Source organism: Oreochromis aureus, linkage group 18 (assembly GCF_013358895.1).
Source record: "Oreochromis aureus strain Israel breed Guangdong linkage group 18, ZZ_aureus, whole genome shotgun sequence".
In the NCBI taxonomy this organism is placed as follows: domain Eukaryota; kingdom Metazoa; phylum Chordata; class Actinopteri; order Cichliformes; family Cichlidae; genus Oreochromis; species Oreochromis aureus.
In genome coordinates this window covers 19,405,308-19,430,732 of record NC_052959.1, presented here as the reverse complement: position 1 = coordinate 19,430,732, position 25,425 = coordinate 19,405,308, and the positions used below count along the sequence as shown (strand labels likewise).

Sequence of the window (25,425 nt, the reverse complement as noted above, 5' to 3'; positions counted from 1 at the left end):
TGATTTATTGTTGAGTTAAAAGACACGGTAGAACTTTCAGGAACACTTTTTAAAAGACTGAAGTGAAGGGATTAGAGAAAAGCCAAAATAACATCAAATTATGCAACCAATTCTTGTTTTTTTAAAGTAATTAAAGATATATGCTCCACAATCCCTGGAAATAGAACAAAAATGATCAAAAGCCCCAAATTTTCATTGTTGATTGATGAGTATCTAAACATCTGACAACAGCTGTATAATGCCTTGCAACTTTGCTGGAGCTCGCCAACTTTTGGCATGCAACTCGCTCTTCTGTCAGTGTGTCTGTTAACAGATTAAATCACAGAGTCGGGCACTGAAAACAAAGAGGAAAAATAACAACAGGATACGTTTAGATGCCATTTTATTACATTCAGACATTTTAAACAACAACAGCATGGCTCTAACATTAAGATATTCACAGCCTGCAACCACAATGGTAAACATGAGGTAGATCAACCAGGCACCAAGGCTACCACTGTGCTGCACATGGTTATCAAACATGTTTCAGTTAAGATTGTGGGAGCAAGTTGCATATTAATTATTAAAATCAAAGAGGAAAAACACTTTCTACGGACCAACGTTTTGATCATCACTATTATATTAAATCTGGGGGTTAAGGGAACATAACCGTTTTCTTAGCATGGAAATAATTCTTTAAGCTGGCAACTTGTATAGTGCAAGTCCAACATTTGCAAAACCCCCAGTGACATTCAGTAGATCCAGGAATCATTCGTTTGTGTCTTGTGCAAAGCCTTCGTGACCGGTTTTGAAGAGGGCACGCTCCCTTGGCCCAAGTGAACTTAGGCCTCAATCAAATTATACACTCCAATATGATTATCAGTCCCAAATGCTTTTCAAATAAATAAAAAAAAAATCCTCATGGACCCGATTCTCATTTTCAAAAAAAGAAAAAAAAGAAAAAGAAAAAACTCCAAAAGGAATAAAGACATATCATAAAAGACAAATCTAGGTAGATTCTTCTTGCCTTTGCAACATAAAAATGCAGAAAGACATCACCAAAATATACTGGCAAACATTACACAACATTAAACACATCAGTAACCCTCAGTGGGTAAGGGGATGATAGAATATATTAATAATGTAAACAAAGCTTTAAACAGTACAGTAGTCCAAAACCCAATTATTTCATCTCTCTACACGCAGAGACAAACAACATTCCTTCGCCTCACAGTCAAAAGGTTTCTTCATTCTCATTGGTCCAAAAACAAAACAAAACTTAAGCAGACACTGTGTGAAACATCGCTTAAGGCATATTCTTTGGACAACCATGTGCAGAAACTTATAAAAACATTCATCTTTCAAGTATATGCGTGAACCTAATTTTCACCCTTTAATTCAGGGCTGGAAACTGGGTTAAGCAAAGTGGATGGTAGCAAACATGTTCAATAAACAATCAGGACACCATAACAGGAGGTGACATCTCAGGCACGGGCAGTAGCAGTACAGCTGGCAGTGAGGGAGCTTGCCTGTGGTACACTTTGCACGACTATGTGAAAAATTACTGTCATAACATACGACTATATCAACTGCTCGGTGTCCGCTTTAACACAAAGCATGTAAAAATAAAAACACTGTGGCAGATGCTGTGTCCACGCTGGAAACTATTCTCTCATCGAGCATTGCTTGCAGATATTTTGAGCTCTGGTTACCTAGGTAACCCTCTAAAGTATTTACAACCCAGTAATATGTCAATCAGCAGTATCATACGCTTTCAAAGTCTCTACATTTCCTGTCACTGAAGGTTATTTTGGCTACAGTTGTAGAACATCACTGACTTCTTCTATGGTTTCTGGTTGTCGCGTCGCTTCCTGCGTGGATGTTGATTCCCAGCGGCGTAGCGACCACAAACCGTAGAAGAAAGTGAGTGAAATGTGTCATGTGACTACATGTCACGTTTCACCTGCTGACAATGCTAATTGGATGAATCCCAAGATAAACTGTTCTCAACTTTGAGGCAAAGAATTGAAGTAACTACCAATGAGAACGCAGGATTCCATACATTAGTGGGTTACCTAGGTAACAAATCAAGCAAACTGCTTCCTGTGTGGATGCAGCTTAATAGTATTTCAGAAAAACTGAACAACTTCACAGATTTCTATTAAAACTGAAACAGTAAAATACTGAAGACAACTCGTATGTTCCTGTAGTTTTCCAGTCATTTTGGATAAATTCACATGAAACGTAGTCATGTGAAAACATGTTGTGTCAAATCCAACGGCTGCTTATTGTTCGATTCCCACAGCTTCCAGCACAGATACTCCTGATGACCTGAAATCCAGTAATGACCAAACTCTTGGGTGTATCTTTGGAATGCTATGAGGAAACATAAATGGCGTGGTGAGAGAAGCAGGTGAGAAAGGTCAAAGAAAGCAAAGGAAAAAGGAAAAGTGCAGCTAAAGGCGTCTTTGGTGCTTAGAAAAATTAATGGCAAACTTAAACTGTTTTCATGCAGATGCACACACATTAACAAACACAGATGTTACCATGGTCTCAAACCTGCCATGTCCCTGTTAAAATATATTCCATTGTGCCCATGTGAGAATGGAGAAGGTAACGCGACTCCTTAAAGCCACCTCCCTCTGACCTCCTGAGATAAACACGAACATCCAGGACTGGACAAAGTGGATTCAAAACACATTCTTAAAAATAGTCACATTATCCATCCAAAAAAAACAACACCAAAACAAAATAAGTTCAGTTTCAGCTGTGCTTTTTTTTTCTCCCAGCAAAGTCTTTTTAACTACGACACAAGCTCAACTGAAGACAAGCCGACAAGCGAGCGAAAGTCAGAAACATTCACCGACCCTCTTTAGAGTCGGGCACAGTGCACACTGGTAGTACAGAAAGCTGCGTCAGGTGGTCCTCACACCTCGTGCTCCAGCATTTCCCTGCTGACCTGTCATCGGCCTGATCAAAGTTTTGATTGCAGGTCTGGAACTAAATCTCGGTTCTGATTGGGTTTCTTCAGCAGCGTCATAGATTTGAGCAGGTTTAAACGTGGCGGCCGGTCAGAAAGTAGAGAGACCGATCCTCGCTGCAGTTGGCCGTTTGAAACTCGTCCCGCAGGCGGAACTGCCATTCGTCCTCCAGCTCCAGTCGGGCGATGGTCTGACGCAGGGAACTGCGGTCCTGACAGATCACACAGAGGGTGGCACCTGTGGACAAATTCAGGATCAAAAGTTAGATAGTAGGACACTCAGTGCCACTTTAATTATCCAGTTTAGTTCTCTATTGTGAGACAGACTGCATAATTCTATCATATTAGATTTAACAGGGCTAGAAAGACATCCACATGTGGCATAGTTTGCGTCTAAGACACCAACTCATACGCAAAAACAGTCTCTGCCTTCCAAACAAACTACAGGTGACCATGGCAACCTATTAGCAACCAAACCAACTGCAAGGACGTTTTCGGTGCAGCACTTTTTATATCTTTGTAACAAATTTCACCTAGCAACAGCACACAACTTCCGGTAACCACTTACCAACCGGTTCGGGAATACAGACTTTCCCTTAGCAACCACTGGTTGCCAGGCAATCACCAGCTGCCATCTATGCCTGTATGACTGGGACGTAAGCTACTGTACTCAGGAACTGATTCTTATTTTGTAGAGAGACCCAAACCATGCCAATGTCCTTTTAACATCTAGAAGCTTTTATTTTGACAGTCTAGCACAGAGGAAGGTAGGGGGTGAAAATCTAAGAAAACAACCAGGTCATTTCCTATAACTATGTGTGGGGTCTTTACTGGGAAAATATGAGCAACAAAACATCCTGATCCCTTCCTTTAATCATGACACTGATTTCATACCTTTGAGGAAGTGGAATTTCTTCAGGAGTCCAGAAACAACGAAGGAGTCACAGAGGTAAAGCAGCAGGCCACTGAACACCAGCCCTTGATGGTTCAGGTTGGTGGAGTGTGGACGAGAGTTGATGTAGCACACAGAGATCTGCGACAAAAAAAAAAAAAAAAAAAAAAAAAAAAAAAAAAAAAAGAGACACTTCATTAATCACAGTCAAGAAAAGTGAAACTAACATCACAAGCTTGCCTTTTAGATTCGAAATAACTGAAAGAAAACATTACGACTCCCTGACAGTCCCTGCTGGGAGCTCTTGAAGGTGTCTGCTCAAGCAAATTTAAAGTTGCCTTGTGGGGAAAAGTTAGAAACAAAAGATGTGCCTAGGTGTGCAAAAACTTGAGAAGACTGTGTGTACAGATAGACGGTCATTGCCTCCTATGCACAAATGTGCAGTAAATGCATTGTTAGCATTCACTGTGTGGACATGTGCGTGTATGCAGGTCAGAATGTTCTAAGAAAAACAGATGGGAAAGTCATGCAACATGTTTCTCTGTGGGTTAAAAAAAAATATCTACATTAAAGTCGGGGAGCAGGTTTGTCTCATTTCTCTATACTATACAGACTACAGCATGTTATAAAGTATATAATGCTGCCTATCAGACAGAGAAGCACTCGATTTCTATCCAAAATGTGTCTATCACAGTAGTCTGGTATTTAAGCCTTGCCCTAGGTTTGAAATAGAAATTATTCTGCTGTTCCTGCTTTCAACTGCAACCTCCTGGGAGCTCTCACCTCCGGGCTGAGGTTGAGGTAGCTGTCAATGGACAGAACTGGGTTGTCTCTGTTCCTAACAGCTTTTGGAAATAGTCTGTGACTGCAGCTCTGGAGGAACCTTTCCAGTAGGAACTGGGCCGGGGCGTCGAGGAGGGTCTGTTCGCTGTCTGGCGCACAAACATACTGCAACGGGCTGATTAGAGCGGGGTTTTCTATTTCCTTTGGAGAGAAGAAGGAAGTTTCATGTGAGCTGGTGTTACGCACAGAAAGACAAAGACATAACAAAGCGAATAATTTTATCACCTGAACACCCACCATGAGTTTAGGTTTGACCAGGAATTCTTTGTTTCTTCCCCCAACTGGAATGTGCTTCTTCATCAGGAAGAAGTTGTTGAAGCGGCACAGCAACAAGCCACTGCTATCAACCCTTAGATTAAAGTCCACCTCCTCGCAGCCATACCTGCACAGGACAGGAACGTCAGGTAATGATGACAATGCACACCTCAGACCAACTGACTCACATGGCCTTCTCTGAGCTTACCGATTCAGGTCGTACTGGACATTCTGCGTCAGGTCCACATTCAGCATGACAAAGTCATGGAGGTGACACCGACTGAAGAGGCTGCTGGGAGACCTGCGAGCCAGGCTGCTGCTCCACTTGCGTGTGCCGCACACGGCGTACTGGGAGATCTTGGGCGTGTTCTCCATGTGTTGCAGCACCGTTTTCAGAGACACGTTGCTGAGACATGAGCCTCCATCTGATGTCTCACTAAGAAACCAAGAGGGGAGGGCAATTTTACATATTTTGAACATATGTAAAATTGATTTTGAACAGGGCTTGGTTAACCGCAGCAACCAACTCCACTCTTACACTTGGGAAGCGCTTATTACCTTCCTTCTGCTGATTGGTGGGCGTTCCACAGCACACAGGAGTCGTCCATCATGACAATGAAAGGCCATACGTCTTGCCTCTTGACACCTTGCTCCTCCAGTCGGTTCCTCTCCAGCTCGAGGTTATGGTATGACAGCTCTTTGATCAAGAAGCGAGCTGCACCTTAAAGCAGACAAGATTGTTTTTGTTAGGCTTTTACTTAAGATTTGATTAAAACTGATGCACCTTTAATTAACTTTGATAAAAGAAGTAATAATCTTTTCAAATCCCATGTAAAGGATATATTTGCATAGAGCTTGTATACATTGCAAATTTACAAGTCTGATAGTTTAGAAAGACAATGAGGTACACTCGGTTGGGCTTTTTGTTCTTCTCTGTCACACGAACCCTCTGCATGTCCTCCTTTACTACATTCATGAACTTCCTCTAAGGTCTTCCTCTTTTCCTCCTGCCTGGCAGCTCCATATATCCACTATCTGTCCTCTGCACATGTCCAAACCATCTCAACCATTTTTCTCTAACATTTTTCCCCCAAATCGCTCAACCTGAGCTGTCCCTCTGATCTGTCCGTTCTGATAACTGAGTGAAAATTTTAACATCCTCAACTCTACCATCCGACTATTTTTTTTTCCAGTGCCCCGCTCTCCAAATCCTACATCATCTCAGGCTTCACTACCGTCTTGTAAACCTTCCCTTTCACTCTCCTCATCTCTACCCACTCCAGCCTGCCTGCAGTCTCTACACTCTGTCGGGCACTGCAGATAAAAATATGTTTAGGTATTCAGCAGAGAAAGCAGTCACACTGACATAAAGGGTCATCTTCAGCCCAATGCCATCTGCTTATCTGAGAGAAATGTTGTTTAGTTACACCCACTTCAGAAAGACCATGCACCTAATTGGCTGCACTACAAATCAGACTATGATACAATAGATGGCTGACCTTCTAGCGCTGGGTAAGGCAACAGGTAACCTTTCGCCTAGTTTAAATACAGCACTAAAAACAAGTTGAAAACACGACCATGGTAGATAATACACTGCAACGAATTACCCATTATCAACAGTGATAAGCTGTAATGTGAGGAAGGCTGAACACCACTGTGTGGACTTTCGACCACTAGTAGTGCTGTGGAGAAATGCTTTCATGAGAGGGTCTCTGTTCAGTTATTTTTGCTCATACAAGAGCGAGTGAGCAATGTGACACAAGTTCCTGCTATTCTTCTTTTTAGCAGCTGCTGCCGTGCAAATCACGACAACAAACACTAGCAAGGGCAAGAAAAAAATATGATATGGAAAAAAAAAATTGATATCGACTGAAAGTAGAAAGAAATATTTTAAATATATTTTAGTTAGGATCAGAAAACTGTCATGTTTAACAACAGAGATAGCTCAGTTGCTCACCAACTCCAGCATTGTTGAACATGGCGGGCAGGACGAGCAAGATGTGGTTGGGCCAGTACTTCCTATAGTGAGGCATCTCAAACTGTTTGACCACGAGGATGTGCAGATGAGCTGCGCCCTCCGTGGCATGGAAAATGTTGAGCAGGCCGTGTTCTTGGCGTCCTGTGGTCGGGGTGAAGATCGGACTCTTCAGAAGGTCGGGGTCCTGCAGACAGATAAACACGGTTGAAGCAAAAGTAAACATGTGACCCAAACGGCGACTAGAAGGATTAAGGCCTGACAGATACTGCTGTCTTGAGCAAACTAACCTTGGTGGAGACCAGAGGCAGACGCATGCTCTCCAGGTGGCTGCCCTGATGAGTGAAAACAAAGTGCTGCTCCTTAGATTTGGGAACCACAAACTGGAGCTGGACCTCCTCTCCCAGCATGGACGAGCAGAAGGTGAAAGCATGAAAGGTGCACTCTGACAACTACAACACAACCACACACACGTACAATATTAGCACAAGGATGGGATATGTGCATCTGTAAGTCTGCAGTAAAGCAGAAGGTGTTGGTTTTGCATCTCACCTGTGTGGCTGCGCCTGCTTCACAGTAGTGATGGCACTGGTCACAGTGATGAAATGCATTGTGGGCAGCAAACCTACTCAGACGTATCGACTTGGTCACTCGTGTGGCTGGAGTTTGGCTCTCTTTGTCTTGCTTACAACCTACATAAACATAAAAAACTTAAGTACATTTTTTATTAACACCCGATTAAAAAGCTGAACTCAGAGTGGGCAAGTTTGATGGTTTTTTTCCATGTTTTTGCTGACCTTTGAAAGACTTTAGCATCTTGTCAGAGTAAACAGGGCTGGCTTTCCTGAATTTAGGATCTCGGAGGTTGGGGTCAAAGGGCAGCTTTCGGACTTCCTCGATGTCTGGCCACTGGGTACTTACTACAGTTGTGACCTCAGAATTTTCTGTGGGGGGTGATTTGATACATTCGTCACCATCAAATTAACTGCTTCATAATAAATCTGGTGTATTTCACAAAATGTTAGGGCCATTAAAAATAAAGAAATCCCTATGATTCTCACCTTCCTCCTCTTCATCCTCATCATACACGTCGACCTCTAGCAGCCTGATGAGCATCCGAAACAGGATACGCAGAAACTGCAGGTAGGCGCCAGTTTTTCCCACCTAGCGAAGGAAAGGAAAGATGAATAATTCACTGAATAAATTTATATGGATGTCAATAAATTTAAAGAAATTTTTTTTTAAAAGAATTCTCCGTATTCTATTTTTAAATCAAGTTACTCCTTTTCTTATTTGTGACTATTTTCACATGAGATTTGTTACCTGTGGGGGTCCACTGAGCAGCAAGCGTCGTGGATGCGGCACAGACGGCGCTTCATAATCAGCATGATGCTGCCGCGCGATGGTCCACTGGCGGTAGTACATGCTCTGCTCCGTCCCCTGCAGGGTGTGAGTGATAATGGGCCTCAGCGGACTGCTCCAGGCCACGTCTGCATGAGGGAGCAGCGAGGAAGAGCTCAGCTGACTCCCAGACTCCCCCGACAACAGATTGTAAGCCGCTCGCGACAAGATGACCGTGCGCGGTGATGCCCTCGTGGGCTCGCGATCGCACTGCGTGGACTGGCTGGGCCTCTGGGTGGAGGAGGAAGATGGTGAGGGGGAGGGAGATGAGGAACTGGAGTAGAGGGATGGAGGAGCCTTGGAGGCTTTCGAAGGGTCGGAAGAGAGCGGGGTTCCCAGTGAGTCGCATTCCTGCTTAATTCCGAGTGTTGATGTTCCCATGTCTATGGTGACCATGCCTTCAGGCTGCGAGGTGGAAGTGGAGGGTTTCTGGAAAGAGTCTGCAACATCAGATGAGCTGACTCCATTCTCCGCCAAAGAGCCTGAGGGAAATATGAAAGACACACCCGCACATATATGTAACTAACAAGTGCTCACATGTTTCATTCCTACAACTACAGAGGAAAGCTATGACCCACGCTCATTTACAGTACCCATGTATACTGGTCAACTTGCTTTACTGTAGTCAGAAATCAATTAGAGTTAAGCTCATATCAGTTACGCTCTGTGTTTCCTTTAATCCAACATGACAGTAATTCACACTAACCAGAGGTTCTGGTTGCAGCGCTGCCGTTGCTCTGAGGTCTTTCCAGCTCATCTCCATCATTCAAACTGGTGGCCACCTTCTCCACATCCGATTCCCGAGGGGCCATAGCCTTCTTTGGTTCAGGGACAACAACCCTGGATACGTAGGTGCACGCCAGACCCACCTCCTGTTCCAGGGCTGTACGAGTCAGGTAGCTGGAGTCTATCAGTCGCAGGTCGCAGTATTTCAGAGACCTAGAAGTGCACAAGGGAGTTGATGGGAGACAACAAGAGTTTTAGAGAAGAGCTAAAAGGATCTTTGCTACATTTTATGTTAAACAAACAGACATGAGCCATGTTATAAACTAGGGCAGTATGAAGTATGATATTACTTGGGGAAAGTCTCTCCAAGAGGGTCTTTGCCCGTGAGGATGACGATGCAGGGCAGCCCTTCCAGATCCTCATAGGTGTGCGGCACCCAGTCTTCATTCTCACAGCCTTGCCAAGCCTGACAAAAAGAAAATCAAAGTCTACCCTCTTCAGTTACAGGTTATTTATAAAAACTAAAAACAAACCAAAAAAAATGCATGAGACTTTAATCATGCAGACAAATTATGAGGCAAAAGAATTTTTCCTTGTACAAAAGCGCACCACAGATTCGCAGAATAATGTAAACTCCCTGATAATGACTGATCTGCAAAAACGCAGATGGATCCCATGAGCCACAGTAACACTGTATAAATATATTGTAATAAAACATTCAGCAGAATACACTTCACACAAAGAAATCAGTCGTGGGACTCTGGTTTTTTCCTCACCCTGAGGCGACTGGTGAAATTTCTGTGCAGGTTGAGCTCAGACGCAGGACTTCCCAGCAGCACTGCGAAGCACAGCTGGAGTCCCAGCTTGTCCCTCACGTCCTCCAGTCTTTCTCGGGCCAACATCGCCAGCTGCAGCGAGGGGATACGGACCAGCAGCATGTGGCCGCAGCCCTGGGAGCCCTCTCTGCTAGGGGCGTTGATCAAGTCCTCCACCATGGCCAGGGTCTCTGGAGTTATGTGGTCCCTCAGGGACGGGGAAGAGGTGAGAGCCATCATGGCCTCAGTGTACTGCTGAATCAGCAGGTAGCTGCGGATCACCATGCTGTGTAGGTGGGGATGTCTGGGGGTACAATCAGAGCTTTTTAACTGATTATAATGTCTACAGTTATTATGCGTTACCTACTCAGTGGCAGTAAATACAAAACTCCTCATGTTTGATTCATCAGTTTCACCCCACTCCTACCTTTCCAGCAGAGTGTGAACCATTTTTTCAAACGCATCATCATAGCGCAGGATGGGACTGGCCATGCCCCACTGCAGGGATCTGCTGTAATCCCTCAGGCCAAAGTACACCAGCTCTTCAGGAAACTGCTCCCTCTGCTGGACGACAATGATACCAACATCGGTTTAGACCATGTGTCCTGACTGCTCTTAACACCACACTGCACACTGTTGAAACACTGTGCCTAGTTACAAAACATGGAGTAAGTATCCTCGTATATAATACTGGATATGAAAGTGAGCCTAATGTGTTCTCTAATATATTAGTTCCCTTTCTCTCTGACTTGTAACTCCTTAACACGAGGCTCAAGTTACTTTAAACCCTTTTAAAAAAGGTCTAAAACTGTAACTGCAGTTTTACCACAGCAGGGGGAGTAGCTAAACCACAGCACGGGAAATATGCCTGTGTGCTGCAGTAAAGTCATCTATGATATATAATTCACATAAGAAATTAGTATTTGTCATTCCAGTGACTGCCTATTGTGGTGTTTTGTAGACCATTCTGTGTAACTCCTAACTAAAGAAACTTTTTTGTGTTAAAAAACAAACAAAACAGACATTCTCACCAGAATCTCGGTGGACGGCCAGTGAACTTCATTGTGGATGCTGATTCGAGACTGGCGCGTCTGCAGAGTGTAAGGGAAACAGCTGACCTGCAGGACCAAGAGGTTCATGGCATCTAAGACTTCTTGACAGTTCACCACCCGGTCAGCCAAACCCTGCAGCTCCCCGTGGCACACCGAGCCTGACAGGGCACTGAAAATAGATCAGGGTGGGGAAAGTGTTTGAATGAATTCATGGATATTTTTTTACTTACTATGATTATCCTAGCACAGCACTTAATAACACTCAACATGGTTTTGAAATAACAACTTTGTGCAAAAAGCTTTGTATGCTGGTCTAACTGGCTGATGTGTAGGAGGTCGGTCCAAAGATAAACCCCTCTGGGAAAAAGGAAGTGATCTGTTTTAGTATTCTGGCAATAACAGAAAAAAATTCTTGGGAGGAAAAAAAAACCCCAAAACAAAAAAAAGAAAGACAAGTTATAATAGTTAACTAAAATTAAAGACTGAAACTGACATGTAGCATAAAGCAAAAGACTTTAAAATATACTACAGCTTTGCATGTTTCTAATCTTTGCAAAGGGGATCTCACTGGGTGACGCCCAGCAAGACTAAAACATTGAGCATTTCCCCATCATGATAATAAAGGTAATTAAAAAGAACTTTAATAATAAATGGTGTTTTGTTGAAAAATTACACGCCACAATGAGAAAAGACAGCACCTACTGGCCGTCGACAGTCTTCACATGACTGAACTTTAGTATTTGCATGAGCAAAGAAAAATTCTTACAATAACTTTAGCAAAACTCTCATGCTTTCATTGCAACATTAACATTTCTCTTCAATGGTGAAATAGCTTGAAAAGTCAAGCGGTGTAAAGGTGGCATTACTTAAATTTGTTAACACAAGTAGAAAGTATAAAAGAAAAAACAGATCTCTCATCATCTGGCCCACCTTTCACCAAAATTATAGGTTATGGTAGCTCTCCTGTGTCTTCTCCTCTCTCAATTTTAATCAGTGTTTAAAAAAGACAAGGCTGCGCCTGCAGTCATAACTCTTTTTTTTTTTTTTTTTTTTTTTTTTTTAAAGGCTGCTTTAAATTATCAGCAGAGCAAAACAAAGTGAGCCATAATCGTGTGAATGGGAGAATCTGTGCTGTCGGAGACGCCTTTACCTTGTGAGGTCGACGTGCGAGTTGTCATGAATGAGGACAAACAGAGTGTAGGGGTTCTGTTTGACTTTCTTCATGAAGGCCTCCATCTTGGCGTGAACATCACCGTCAAGACGCACCACGTATTTGTCTGACTTCAGGTGGGCCGTGGAGGGGTCTTCATTACCCAGGTCCACAAGTACACCTAAGGCAAAAAAGTGAGGATTTCATACAGCACTGCAACAAAACAACAACAGTTCTTCCTTTGGGTTTTGTACACACCTGATTGTCGGATGCGTTGTGCCGTCTGGTGGACCAGAATGTGAGACGGTGGGACCAAAACCAGAAAGTCCACCTTGCAAAAACGCCCCAAATCGAGGTTCTGTGTCCCTGAATCCGCGATGGAGCACACTTGAGAGAGAAGGCTACGAGCCACATTAAGCTGGGCCGGATAGATCTGGAAGCCCTTTGTAAAAAGATCTGCAAGAAGAACACAAAAGTTAGCACCAGGATAATTTACAGAGATGTGAAAAGCAGATCCTAACCACAGCAAAGTATCACTGCTTGCCTAAACAAACCTCCCCAAAACAAACTGTGATGAAATTTAATTTCGATCTTGTTTAAATGGTGCCAAATCACAACAGCAGTCACCTCAACCTGCACATGTACTGTAGCCACCCTTTTGTCAACAAATTAAAACGAGATGAAAAGAATCTGGAGAGACAAGATCCAGTTCAGAATGAATTAAACTGTGTAGTAAGATTAGTCACACACACGGTAACGAAAAGGAAAATAAGTGTAGAGCAACACTCACTGGTGAGAAAACCCCCCCCCCCAATAACAATCTAAAAAAATCCATTCTTTCACAGTTTTTTCAAAGGTAGACTACATGGTTGATTTTATACACCTGTGATAATGGGACTTAAAAAAAAAAGAAAAAAAAGACTAAGTTCAAAGTTTAAGAGGTGTGGCTCGTTGTGGGATGAGGTACAGAGCCAGAAAACACATAAAGTGGGTCGCCAGATCAAACTAACCTTAACTGATTTGGTTCTGGACACTGGCCTGACTTAACATTGACACTGAATGAAGATCCACATGCTGATTTAGAGAGATGTTGCTGCCTCGTCTTCGCCTGCTAAAAACTGACTTTGACAGCGAGCATGAGAGCGGTCTAACCTGAGTCTGATGGTGGTGACATGCTGGCAGCTTCCTGGGAGTGGATGTTGTCAGTGACATCGCCCTGAAAGGGCTGGATGACCTGTCCTTTCCGCCTGCGCTGGTATCGCACCAGCTGTTTGTCGAGATTGTCCCCTGGAAACAAGCAGTCACCACAGTCACACAGAGCGAGGGACGGGAGCAGGCTGTGCACTCAGTATCAAGCATATCAGAGTGAATGTGTCACCACCACCGTCGTGCTTTTTATTATTAGCAGTGAAGCTTTTAGTTGATGTTTATCTCAATTCTAAACAACATTAAGACAAATACAGGCCTTCCTTTATTTAATTTACACCGTTGCATTTGCTGATCATGCTCACTTTTAATGTGGCTCAGTAACTGTTCTTCTGCTGCTAGTAAAGACAAAAATGATTAGTAAAAGACAATAAATTAGTATTTTTCTCAAGATTATTTTAATGAACACAACGTATGGATACTCATCTTACCCAGAGAGGTGGTTCTGAAATGAGATGTCAAGATGCTGACTTTCCCCGTGATGAGCTCGTAGCTGATTTCCTTCAGAAATTCATTGGTTGTCAGCATCCCTTCTGCTAAGGCCCTCGCTTGATACTTTCCTGAATCCAACAGGTAAATTTACATTAGAGTTCAGTCTAGATATTGTATCCCACACAAGTTTCGCCACAAAGATGACACTCACCCAACACAATCACACAGAACTCGCTGCCACTCATCTTAGAGGCACATATAATGACCACATAGGTTGGCAGGCACTGCTGTTGATGAGGACTCTCAGCGAGAGAGCGCAGCGACTCAGAGATGCCTTCGCCCAAAGAGTTGTTTGTGACCACCACTTGGACGCTGCCGCCAGAGACACTCGCTTCCAGCCGAGCCAGCCAGGGTAGTTGGAGGGGGGAGATGGCAGGTCCCCCGGGACAGCACAGCATGGCCTTCAAGACTATCTGCTCCAGCTCCTCCCTCAGAGGAATCTGCTCTGAACCTCCAGAGGAAAATTTAAATATGAAAACCTAAAAACACTGGCATGAATCACTTCAGCAACACACACATCTAGCAGTGATTGTGTAGGCTGCTTACCTAAACGTGCAAAATACTGTAAAGTGAGCAGAATCATCGTCTCCACGCTGAGTAACCGGCTGCTGTTGAGGCCCAAAGCCTCCAGGGTTTTATCTGACAGTTGGCTGCTCTTATAGCAGCTGACCAGCAGGGGGCTCACCACTATGTCCCCAACATTTCCATAGAAGTAAGGTAAAGTACCATGGCCTAAAAACAAAAACAAACAAACAAACAAACAAACCAAAAAAAGCCCACTTAAAATGTGTAAAAACATTTAACATTTGAGCTGTAAAACTTTGTAAGAAGCTAATTATTATTTTGACTGAGTCGTTTTTTTGACGCAACATTGCCGTCTTGGTCAGGTCTCCCTTGAAAAATAGTTGTTAATCTTAAGGGGAATTTGTAACTAAATAAAGATTCAATAAATACATAAATAAAACTAAGCAGACCTTATTCCCACTAGCCACTTTATTAGGTACATGTGTTCCACTGTTTAAGGCAAAAAAAAAAAAAAAAAAAAAAAAAAAAATCTAACATGGCACCTGCTTAAGTTCAGACTGATCCGAATGGGGAAGAAAAGTGATTTAAGTGACTTTGAATCTGGCATGGTTTTTGGGTGCTGGGCGTGCTGGTCTGAGCATTTCAGAAACCTACAGAAATTAAGTGTGAATTTTTCACACAACCATCTCTTGGGTTTACAAACAATGGTCCAAATAAGAACAAAAAAAAACAACAACAAAAAAAAAAACATCCAGTGAGTGTATGAGTCTGAGTAAAAAAGAAGAGAGTCTGCTTCGAGCTAATAGAAACTCAGAAAACCACTCGTTACAACCAAGGTATGCAGACGAGCATCTCTAAACAACAACACGGTGCACCTTGAAGGAGAAAAATATCTGAGGAACGTTTCCAGCACCTTGTTGAATCCATGCCAATAAGAATAAAAGCAGCTTTGAAGACAAAAGACGTCTAACCTGGTACTAGCAAAGTGTACCTATTAACTTGACGAATGTGTATTCAATCAGGTTAAGATTTAAAAAGATCCACAAAAATGAATTATCTACAATGCATCACACAGATTTTTCACTGCCTTTTACAGTTTAAGCAAACAAAAAAATACAATCATTTGTATTAAAATGGGTTTTATATGCGCTGAAAGGTGATGTTTAATATGATGAAACATATCAGTGAATTAAAACTGGTACCAATGAGGATGACGGGTCGGACTCCTGCAGAGTTGAGGAGGTTGTCGGGCACGATGACCGTCTCTCCAATGGTGACAGGCTGGGGCTGAATGACGCCCATTACAGGTGGTTGAGGAGAGGCTACTCCTAATACCGGTCCTTAAGGATGATAAAGCAATTATGTTTCACTACAAACTTTAGCCACAGTTACAGTTTAGGAGATGTTTCAACATGTTTGACAGGGAGACAATGCTTCTGAGATACCAATAACAACAAAGGGTGCAGAAACACGCTGATTGGCTGTGAGTCAAGAAAACATTTTTTAAAAAGTCACAGTTCCTGTTAACCAAGTCAGAAGGTAAGAAAAACATATTTTTGCTCAGTGTTTTCCTCAGTGTTGTTTTGTACTTTAATGCTTCAGAGTATGTGTCTCCAATGCATCTAATGTCAGAACTATTAAGTCCCCGCAGCTCCTCAGGAGTCTGTTAGTTGTTCCATAGTGCAGGACAAAAACCTCTGGGGAGACAGCTTTTAGCTTTCATGGCCTGAACTGCTGGAACAGCCTGGTGACGTACCTGAAAGCAGCTAGATGTACTGAAATCTTTAAATATAAACCTAAAGCCTAACTTTTTGACTGCTGATGCTCTATAGAGACTCATTTTATTTACTTAATTGTATCTATAACCACAGACTTTCACTCTATCGGATCAGTAAGTCAATGATTATAATCAGTTAGTTTATCGAATATTCATTTATCACTTGCTTTAATGACTTCTTGTCAGCATTTTGTTCTAGTTTATTAGTACTAGTTTATGATGCTTTGTCATTACTTTACTCATTTTTCTAACTGCTTTTAATTTCACTGATGTATTCTTCGTGCACTTACGAGATACTTTTAAAACTTTGTCTTAAATTGGTCTCGTCTTTTTGCCGTCTTATTATCAGCCTGCTAATTATATGTAAATTGCACTAACCTGTATACAAATAAGACTGATTGTTTTAAAGGGAAAACTTTGAATGAATTGACTAATATTAGTAAAATAAGCTCCTCATGCGATGTATATTTTCTTTAAAGAGATGTTTATATTTACATGTAAACTGGATGGATGTGAGACATTTAGTGAAGACATAACATTATGTTCATATTTACAGACACATACAGCTGGATAGCTTTATCCTGGTGATCTCACCAGAACACAACACTGATTTAATAATGCTCTTCTTATGGAGAAAAAGTGTGCACATCCTAATTCCTGTAGTGGCTGATTTACTGGAACAAAAGAACAATTTTTGTTGGTTATTTTATTAGCAATCATGGACCCTGTTCATTCTGGCCCTTCTGCCCAGATTGCCTTTTTATTATTTCTGTCAGCTCGCCTAAATACACGATGTGGCAGAAATCTCTAATCGTGCAATTCTTTTTAATTCACTTGCCCTACAAACTGTCCAGCTCTATCACCATGGCAATGCTGGGTGAATCATCCTTAACAACCAGAGAGTGTCAGGGACATTAGTGCATACTCATCCTCAAACAGAGGCATGGGGAATGAGGATTGGGGTGGGGGGAGACACTTCTCAGCACACACTCCTTTGAACACACATGCTCACCAATCCAGCATTAATGGATAAAAAAGGCAACACATGGCATAATAGGATCAATTTAAAACCCAGAAGAAAATAAACTGCTCAGCCTCCCCCTCCCCCCTCCCCTGAAGGTGGGTTAACAAACGAACCTGGAGAACAAACTATTGGCCGAATAGCTGGCACGGGGACAGCTGTTGGTGGGACTGGCACCAACGAGCTGGGATGCCAGCTCCGGTGGCGCTTCTTTGGAGGGCCAGAGTTCATAGCAGACGATACTAAACATTAAAGACAGACAAGTAAAAAAAAATGTCAATACAGAAAATCATTAAAAATACCACACAGTACGTATTCAGAAAGGATCCTACCAGGACTGTCTCCTAAATCAGCAGTGCGATACCCCTGACCTTGAGGCCCCAAGGACACCTGGGAGGGGCTGAGTAAGGGAGGGCGCCCATCAACAGCCAGGCTATTTGTTGGCACATTCACCCGAAGAGCTGTGGGTACTGAAACACAGACACACATTAATACAGTTTGTGAAACTGCAACATTACCAAGTTAATAAGCTCACAATGACAACGCTGACACGTGGTTTCTTTTTGGTGTAATGTTTAAACTCAAAGCACTGATTGACTCATTCTAGCCATCTAGTTATAAACTAAAGCCTCGTCTGTGAATGAATCACTACTGAGATTTCTTTACTCTTTAAGTCAGTCTGCATGCAGTCACACACCAAATCTACCTTACATGCTTGCAAATCTCACCTGTTCACCTCTATCCACTCCTGCAGCATTTACGCTACAATCTCTAGATTATCTTTGTGTGTTTAGAAATCATCTCCAACCTGTTTTGACCTGCTTGGACTTGTACCAGACCACTTGCATGCTTTGTGGACTCTGATCTCTGCTCTCCCGTCTTGTTTTGTCTAACTCCCAACTTGCCTGCAAACTTCAGCTTTGTGCTTTCATCAATAATCCGCCTTAAAACTGCTCCTGCCTTTCCAGTTTCTGTCGCTATGCTGGTCTGCCTCCCTGCTCTCCTTACACAATGGTGCCATGTTGCGATATTTCAGCCTGCAGCACAGTGGCTAACTGCCAGCATGCTACAAAAAGTTTAATGGATAACGATAAAATGAACAAGTGATATGCAAATATAAAAATATTTCCCCAACTATAACTGTCTGCAGAGTAACCAATAAATAAAAATGAGTCAGTACTAACGGCAGGCTATTGATTTCCTATACGTGCACTCTTGTAGCAACCGGCCATGTTCCCATCTCATATTCACAGTGTATGCAACACACAAAAACATCAATTGCTATGCGTACCCTTAGCTTGTCAATATAGCAACCTTGTAAAGGAGCTAATAGAGATTGACAGACCACGTGACTTTCGCGCATTGCATGCCGGGAACCCGTGGCAAAACAATCCAAGTACTGCATCAAACGCAAGCATTTGCAGCACCGCAAAACGTTCATTCTCCGGTTCCAATACCTTCTTGGTTTTTCTTTTCCCCCCACAAAAGTAATGTACAAAACGAAGGAGAACAATGCCGGACCGTACAAAGACAGACTCGACGAAAAGGCAAAGAAAAGATACGAGGAAAAAATCAAAGGAGTGAAAGGGTCAGACCCTTACGAGCACACAGAGTGGACAAAAAACGTTAGCGTGCTGCCCAACTTTCACCACGCTCATATTTATAATTATACGGTTCTTGGAGTGAGCACATACACATACACAAGCCCGGGTACAGTTTACTGACGGATGGGTACAGGACCTTGAAATGCACCGTGTAGAATGAAAGACCATCGTACGAACAAAGGTAAGTTTACCTCACAAATCGTCTTCATAAATACACATTCGTTAACCGTTTATTAATAGGACCTTTGAGCTCAATGGTAATTAATTAGTAGTGGAAATAATTTCTGGTAGGCATTACAGAAATGTAGCAGTGACAATAATATTGTATGCTGTAATCGTACTGGGCAATTAGTGATACAAAACAACCTGTTTTATCCTGTGAATAAAAGTATATGTTTTTGTCAATGTACCGTGGTAATAACAGAAGCGAAACGCAATATTCTGTCAGGACAATTCACTATTTATGCACAATAAACAAAGGAGCATAGCGCGACAATTTCTGTTCAGCGCCAGACTTGCTTGTAACCTATATCACCAATTATGTTATGAAAAATGACGTATTAACTACTACAAAACACTGACCTTTGTGGGAATGCTTGGAGCAGACTGGGAAGTTATATTTGGTCTTCGAATGGCTGTAACTGATTTCAATAGAGATTGAAAAGCCGACGGGAAGCCGACGGGTAAAGAGATCGGTTGTTATCGGATTACGTCGTTGAAGAGAAATTGTTCGAGCCATGTTTCCGAAGTAACAAAGAGCCGACGGATGGCCTGGATTGCAGCCATTCAAAGACCAAATATAACGTCCCAGAACACTCCAGCTCACATGTTAGTCTGCTCCAAGCATTCCCACAAAGGTCAGTGTTTTGTAGTAGTTAATACGTCATTTTTCATAACATAATTGGTGATATAGGTTACAAGCAAGTCTGGCGCTGAACAGAAATTGTCGCGCTATGCTCCTTTGTTTATTGTGCATAAATAGTGATAATTATAAACAATATTATAAATATGAGCGTGGTAAAAGTTGGGCAGCATGCTAATGTCTTTTGTCCACTCTGTGTGCTCCTAAGGGTCTGACCCTTTCACTCCTTTGAGTTTTTCCTCGTATCTTTTCTTTGACTTTTCATCAAGTCTGTCTTTGTACGGACCGGCATTGTTCTCCTTCGTTTTGTACATAACTTTTTTTGGGGGAAAAAAAAAGCAAGAAGGTATTGGAACCGGAGAATGAACGTTTTGCGGTGCTGCAAATGCTTGCGTTTGATGCATTGCTTTGATTGTTTTGCCACGAGTACCCGGCATGCAATGCGCGAAAGTCACGTGGTCTGTCAATCTCTATTGAAAGCCTGGGTGCGCTAGTACCTCTTGCCACGGGTTCCCAGAATCCTTTGCGGTTTTACCCCTGAATGACGTCACATTTTCAATCTCTATAGATAGCAAGGCTTTAAAAAGTCATTATAGCATTTCTTCCTCCAGCATTGACTGGTAAGTAAGCACATGCATGTATCTGTGTGTTTCTAAGCAGTCTGTAGCATAAATCAATCTTACATTCATGAATTTTTTTTATTTTTATTTTTTTTTATTTGTTTACACAGAAAGTTTAAGGTAAAGTTTTGCCAGGAGCTAAATTTTAAATTCCAGCACTGAAGCATGGATGCATCAGGTAGGTGGGCCTACAGTTTTTAGATTATCATTTTTATTTCCTACCACATACAGAACAAACTGATATGCACAGCTATAAATGTACCAATCAAACTCTTCACCTATTGGTAGAGTCTTGTTTCCAGGTGTGGAGGCCAGTGGTTTGAGGAAACTACATTCCTGGTTCCCAAAAAAGACAGAGGATGCTTGCGTTGTTCTGGTAGGTGGAGAATCTGTAGATAAAAACAAAAGCATTACAATATCCAAACACAGCTACTATGCACCTACTGATGCACGGTTCCCTTGTCCACTGACTGCCTACGAATGTTTGTGTTAACTCTGAATTGTGGCTTTAACACACACCGTTCCTGTGATTGGTCATTTTGTTGCCTTTGGCCTTCAAACAAATGTCAAGCTATCAGATCTGTGTCAGTATGAACTGTCAACTGTACAATTATTAACAGACCATAACTGTCCTTCTCATCAATTGCTCTAGATTACACAGTCACCTGAATCAGAGACAGTGAGGTGAATTATTATGAATCCTACCCTTCGGGCTTTCAAAGCATGAGTGTCAAAAACCTCTTAAGGAGAAGGATGTACCTGAAGGTCGCAGTCACGAGATATCAGGCGAGAGTAATGCCGATACATAGCCCTGCAGCACAGCTGTCTATATTAACGTGCAAGAACTACGCTTACAAGCAGCATCCAGGTTAAGATAAATCAATACTATAAGCCCAGGAGGTTTTCCAATCATAGAAGGAACAAGCGCTCTCGCTGTGAAAGGTCAAAGAAGAACAACATCTCCTTGAAGAGTCAACATGGTCTTTCTATAAATAACCAGAGCTTTATTTTATCTCTCGTCTAGTGTAAATTCCTCCGAATGAGTTGGTGAAATGTCACACTTTGCAAACAACCTTATACAGTCTCGATTTCACACCAGCAGCTAGGCTTAATTTCAGAAGCAAGGAGTGGTTTCCATCTTTCTCTGAGACACTGCGACTACGGAAATGGGCTTAAATAAATTGTGTACTAAGTTAACACAAATGTAAGTTGACATGTGATTATTAATGTCATTACTTTACAGTGGTGACCCCTAAAGGAAGCGGCCAAAAGAAGAAGAAGATGTTTCTGTTCTTTCCAGCAGCTTGAAGTTACTATTGACGAAAACACACTGCACCATAAGTAAACAAGGGTCTGTTGCTGTGATTCATCAGTAGGATATTACGCTACACTTGATGACTTGAAGTCCAGACTTATTTACACAGTTTATAAACTTCCCTGAAAGTGTGACAGAGTATTTTATTGTGAATTAACATCTATCTATCCATTTTCTTTTTTCCTAAAATAGTATTCGATATGTTGCAAGTTAAATTTGAACCCCTGATCAATCTGCTTGAGCGGAAGTTTGACAGGACCAAAAAAACCCTCCCAAAAAACACAGCAAACCATGTCCGGGTAGGGGAGATGAAACTCTGGGTGGGCTTAGCATCCTGCTGTGCTAATTAATCTTTCAGTTTAGCCACATCGTTCAAGTTTCTCTCAGTTTCTGTCTCTTTTGCTGTCTTTGTGCCAAAATAATGATTATACATAAATAAACAAAACAATAAAAATTGAGTAAGAAGCCAGGCTTAGAGTTTGGGGTGAGATTTAGGCTCCTAAATGAGGAACATCATGAAACATCTTTGTATTGTATTTTTTTGTAAAAGGAGGTAATAAAACAACTTCCTGTGTTTCTTTAAAAAAAAAAAACATACATAAAATCTACACGAGTTCTTCACTGGCTTTAATTTTACAGCCATTTTTACATGTTATACGATCATAGGGTAGTGCTTTAAATTTTCGCCTAAGATGCCTGGTTCATTCCCAGGAGGAGACAAAAGTCCCTTTGGGGATGAGTCAGGAAGGGTATCCGGTGAAGAAGAAGAAAAAAAAAAAAGGAAAAACAACCTTATTTAACAGGGGTAGCTAAAACTTTACACACTCACAATTAATGCAACATATTAGCATTGCAGAAATTAAGCAATTACTTGAGTTATTGTTAAATTTCAGCTGCTGACTTGCAGGTTTAACTCTGCTGTGTAAAAACATAGGCAACACTGCAGAGTATAATCTCACCTGAAAGGGAAAAAGGAGAGGAGCTGTGTCCGCTGGCACCTCCGTTTTCTTTACTGCTAAGAGAGGATGATGAGCCGGGTTTGGAGGTTGATGCGCTGCTGGGAAACAGACGCGTTTTACCGTCTAAGAAACAGAGGAAGGAAAAAGAAACAAACAAACAAAAAAAACTCATCAAAAATGCAGTGCAAGATAAAAGTTGATATACTTTACATGCATCCTTATAAAGTCTGGAGTCTGCAGTGTATATTTACCTTTCCAGCAGATGAGGGGTCCTTTGCACAGAGCACCCTGAGAATTCTTCACCAGGTAGTATTTTAAGTGCTTCTGCTTTTTGGGCTGTGTGGAAAGTTTCAGGTTGATGTGATTGGAAAACTCGGTGAAGTATCTGAATCCCTTTTCACCACAGCCCACACAGTTTCCTGAAAAACCTGCAAGTGACATAACAAAAATGCAACAATTACATTGCTTTCCAAACATTTACAGGGTAATGCATGACCTGTGCCAGCTAACAACACAGCGTGCTCAGTTCAGCAGGAACTTGGCTCATTACGTCAATTCTGCCTGGTTTACTTGATCCGAATGCTCGGGAACACACTGACCTAAAAGTGCATTTTTCCCATTCTCGTCAGGCAAAAAGCGCCGGTCCACGGCGCACACCAAGATGTGCTCGGGGACAGTGGGGGACTTGGCACCGACCAGCTCGAAGCCTGCTGGGACTTCGATAGGCTCTGTTGCTATGGAGACTAGGCGGAGGTCTTTCCCGGCCTGACAGAAGCCTGAGAGATGAGGAGGAGGAACTTTTTTTTTTAAGTAAGCAGAAGAATAAGAGAAGATATCTATAATAATAAACAAATAAAGTTTCTACAAAAATGTAATACTTCTGACTTCTTTTAAAAATTCTGTGCTTTAATGAAAGTGGAACAGCAAACTAACACATCACTGCTGAGATCACACTAATGAATTCACAACATTTGCATTCACATGCCAGATTAATACCTATGAGTAATTTAGAATCACTAATTAACCCAACCTCACTAACTGTGTGTGTTTGGATTGTGGGACTGAGCCGGAGTACCGGGACAGAACCCACACAGACACGGTGAGAACATGCAAACTCCACACAGAAAGGCCCTAGGTGGGATCGCCCCAGGTGGGTGGGATTTGATAAGCAGAAGAGAATGAATTGATGGATGGATGGATGGATGGATGGATGGATGGATGGAGGTCATACCATCCAGGGTGCAGCAGCCATCTGGTGCAGGAGCTTGCAGATAGGGAAGTGGAGGGCTGCTGGTGTCCGAGTCGTCTTCGTCTTCCAGCTCCTCCAGATCGTTGGAAGAGTTGCCATTTACAAGCTCGTGCCCTGGGTGCTCCCTGCCATGGAGTGCTACGCCAGTTTTCGCCTTCACATCAACTACAAAAATGTAAGATTATTTTTACTAAAAAATTCACTACGTTTTAAGAAATACTTCAACAGAAAATTGGAGTGTTTAATGAACCTTCCAACAAAATTCAAATATATGCTACATAAGGCTTTTTTTTCTCCCTTCAATTTATGCCTTAAATGCCCCCCCAAATGAAAACAAACAAAAAAGACAAACAAAAAAACATAAGACAAAAAAAAAAAAAAGAAAAGATCACATTGATGATGTAGAATCTGGTGTAGTATTTTGGTTATAAAGACCGATGCTTTCATGTAATCCTTCATCATCATAAAACAACAGTCTCTGAAGCACTAGCTGTCCAATGATCTCAATATAGTTTAAACTGATTTTTTTCCAGCTTCCTGTGAGCTTCTTACCTTCCATGTTACCAGGATACGGCTCTGGCTCTAAGTACAGCTGTGTGAAGATGGGCTGTGGATCCCCGCTGCTCGAGCGCAGCGACGCCTCAATCGAGTTGTGGAGAGCCTCCTCAAATCGGGCAGACTTCAGCTGCCCTGCGTATGAATTCCCCATTATCTGTGGAAGCAGAGAGAGGGGGCGAGAAAAGAGCAGCATGAGGAAATGCACACAGTCATGGTTTTTCTCATCTCAAGTTATTATTTCCTGTGTGCTAATAGCAAGCTCAACAGAGCGCCAAAATATAAAAAGCAACAGGTCTCTGAAGAAAATGCATTCATGTTTCAAATAAACACTAGTGTGCTCTGATGGTGTGAATCAAATTTTGTCTTTATTTAAAACTGCTAATCAACTACCACCCTGTGCAACTAGCTTAAATATTTCAGAAAGGATATGGGTTTATGCATCAAGCTGCACAAGCCTAAAATGCAGGATGAATTTCCCAGCTCAGTTCTCATCACAGACATGAAGCATGACCCACGTTTTACATTTTAGAACAGATCCAGGCTCCATCCAACCACAACCCCTTACTGGGTGGTAAAACCTACACGATCTCATGTGAACAACGTTCATTTTTCTACAAAAATGTGCAAACTTTGCTCACTTTGGCTTCTCAGATGTGAAAATGTGTTTCTGATTCTCTTTGTTTCACATGAGCAAACTGATTATGTGGAGAATTTGAACTGTTGGTCAGACAAAACATACATTTAAAGTCAATCATTAAAAAAAACCTGACACATATATCAAATGTTCAAATAATCTTTAGTTGCAGTGATCTGTCCTGTTAATGATAATGATGTTCGGTCTACTAGACAGTGTCAGTAGTAGCACAAACCACCATGCGTGCACACACAGATACATGCACGCATGTGCACACGCTTTACTTTGTCGATGTCAGTCAAAACATAATGGCCAAGGCCAAACCTTTTTTCCTATCCCTTTTTGGCCTCACTCTCCTGCTCTTTGCCGTTACTCTGCCTGCACTCCCACCCACCCCCTTCCTAGTGTCCACTCAGTGACATCTGCCGAGGTCGGCCGCGTGGGCCCGTGGTTGGCTGGCTCTCTGGTAGCAGGTGGCAGCTGGACAGAGGGCTGAGCATGTGGTCTCAGAGAAGCCAGCAAGAGAAGAAAACAG

General features: G+C 42.2%; 1 protein-coding gene across 11 annotated transcripts in view; it reads right to left on the bottom strand.

Annotated features, from left to right (window-relative positions):
• Window positions 1-365: 365 nt before the first annotated feature.
• Window positions 366-25,425, bottom strand: part of greb1l (GREB1 like retinoic acid receptor coactivator) — a 46,047-nt gene continuing 20,987 nt past the window's right edge. For 3 of the 11 annotated variants that reach the window (XM_039601995.1, XM_039601993.1, XM_039601994.1), the window contains exons 3-35: window positions 24,251-24,410; window positions 23,681-23,863; window positions 23,049-23,246; window positions 22,701-22,877; window positions 22,450-22,572; window positions 20,454-20,564; window positions 17,422-17,559; window positions 17,206-17,331; window positions 15,494-15,631; window positions 14,313-14,498; window positions 13,918-14,217; window positions 13,706-13,834; window positions 13,580-13,609; window positions 13,221-13,355; window positions 12,327-12,524; window positions 12,069-12,249; window positions 10,898-11,087; window positions 10,294-10,430; window positions 9,828-10,170; window positions 9,402-9,517; window positions 9,032-9,264; window positions 8,248-8,807; window positions 7,986-8,088; window positions 7,722-7,868; window positions 7,477-7,616; window positions 7,215-7,376; window positions 6,907-7,111; window positions 5,508-5,670; window positions 5,158-5,385; window positions 4,920-5,076; window positions 4,635-4,835; window positions 3,854-3,992; window positions 366-3,197 (exon numbers count right to left, since the gene is read on the bottom strand). In XM_039601995.1, coding sequence (XP_039457929.1) covers window positions 3,034-3,197; window positions 3,854-3,992; window positions 4,635-4,835; window positions 4,920-5,076; window positions 5,158-5,385; window positions 5,508-5,670; window positions 6,907-7,111; window positions 7,215-7,376; window positions 7,477-7,616; window positions 7,722-7,868; window positions 7,986-8,088; window positions 8,248-8,807; window positions 9,032-9,264; window positions 9,402-9,517; window positions 9,828-10,170; window positions 10,294-10,430; window positions 10,898-11,087; window positions 12,069-12,249; window positions 12,327-12,524; window positions 13,221-13,355; window positions 13,580-13,609; window positions 13,706-13,834; window positions 13,918-14,217; window positions 14,313-14,498; window positions 15,494-15,631; window positions 17,206-17,331; window positions 17,422-17,559; window positions 20,454-20,564; window positions 22,450-22,572; window positions 22,701-22,877; window positions 23,049-23,246; window positions 23,681-23,863; window positions 24,251-24,407 — 5,898 coding nt within the window. In that variant the 5' untranslated portion in view covers window positions 24,408-24,410 and the 3' untranslated portion in view covers window positions 366-3,033. The remainder of the gene's footprint in view (window positions 3,198-3,853; window positions 3,993-4,634; window positions 4,836-4,919; window positions 5,077-5,157; window positions 5,386-5,507; window positions 5,671-6,906; window positions 7,112-7,214; window positions 7,377-7,476; window positions 7,617-7,721; window positions 7,869-7,985; window positions 8,089-8,247; window positions 8,808-9,031; window positions 9,265-9,401; window positions 9,518-9,827; window positions 10,171-10,293; window positions 10,431-10,897; window positions 11,088-12,068; window positions 12,250-12,326; window positions 12,525-13,220; window positions 13,356-13,579; window positions 13,610-13,705; window positions 13,835-13,917; window positions 14,218-14,312; window positions 14,499-15,493; window positions 15,632-17,205; window positions 17,332-17,421; window positions 17,560-20,453; window positions 20,565-22,449; window positions 22,573-22,700; window positions 22,878-23,048; window positions 23,247-23,680; window positions 23,864-24,250; window positions 24,411-25,425) is intronic. The other 8 variants (XM_039601997.1, XM_039601996.1, XM_039601999.1 and 5 more) reach the window with 8 other exon arrangements.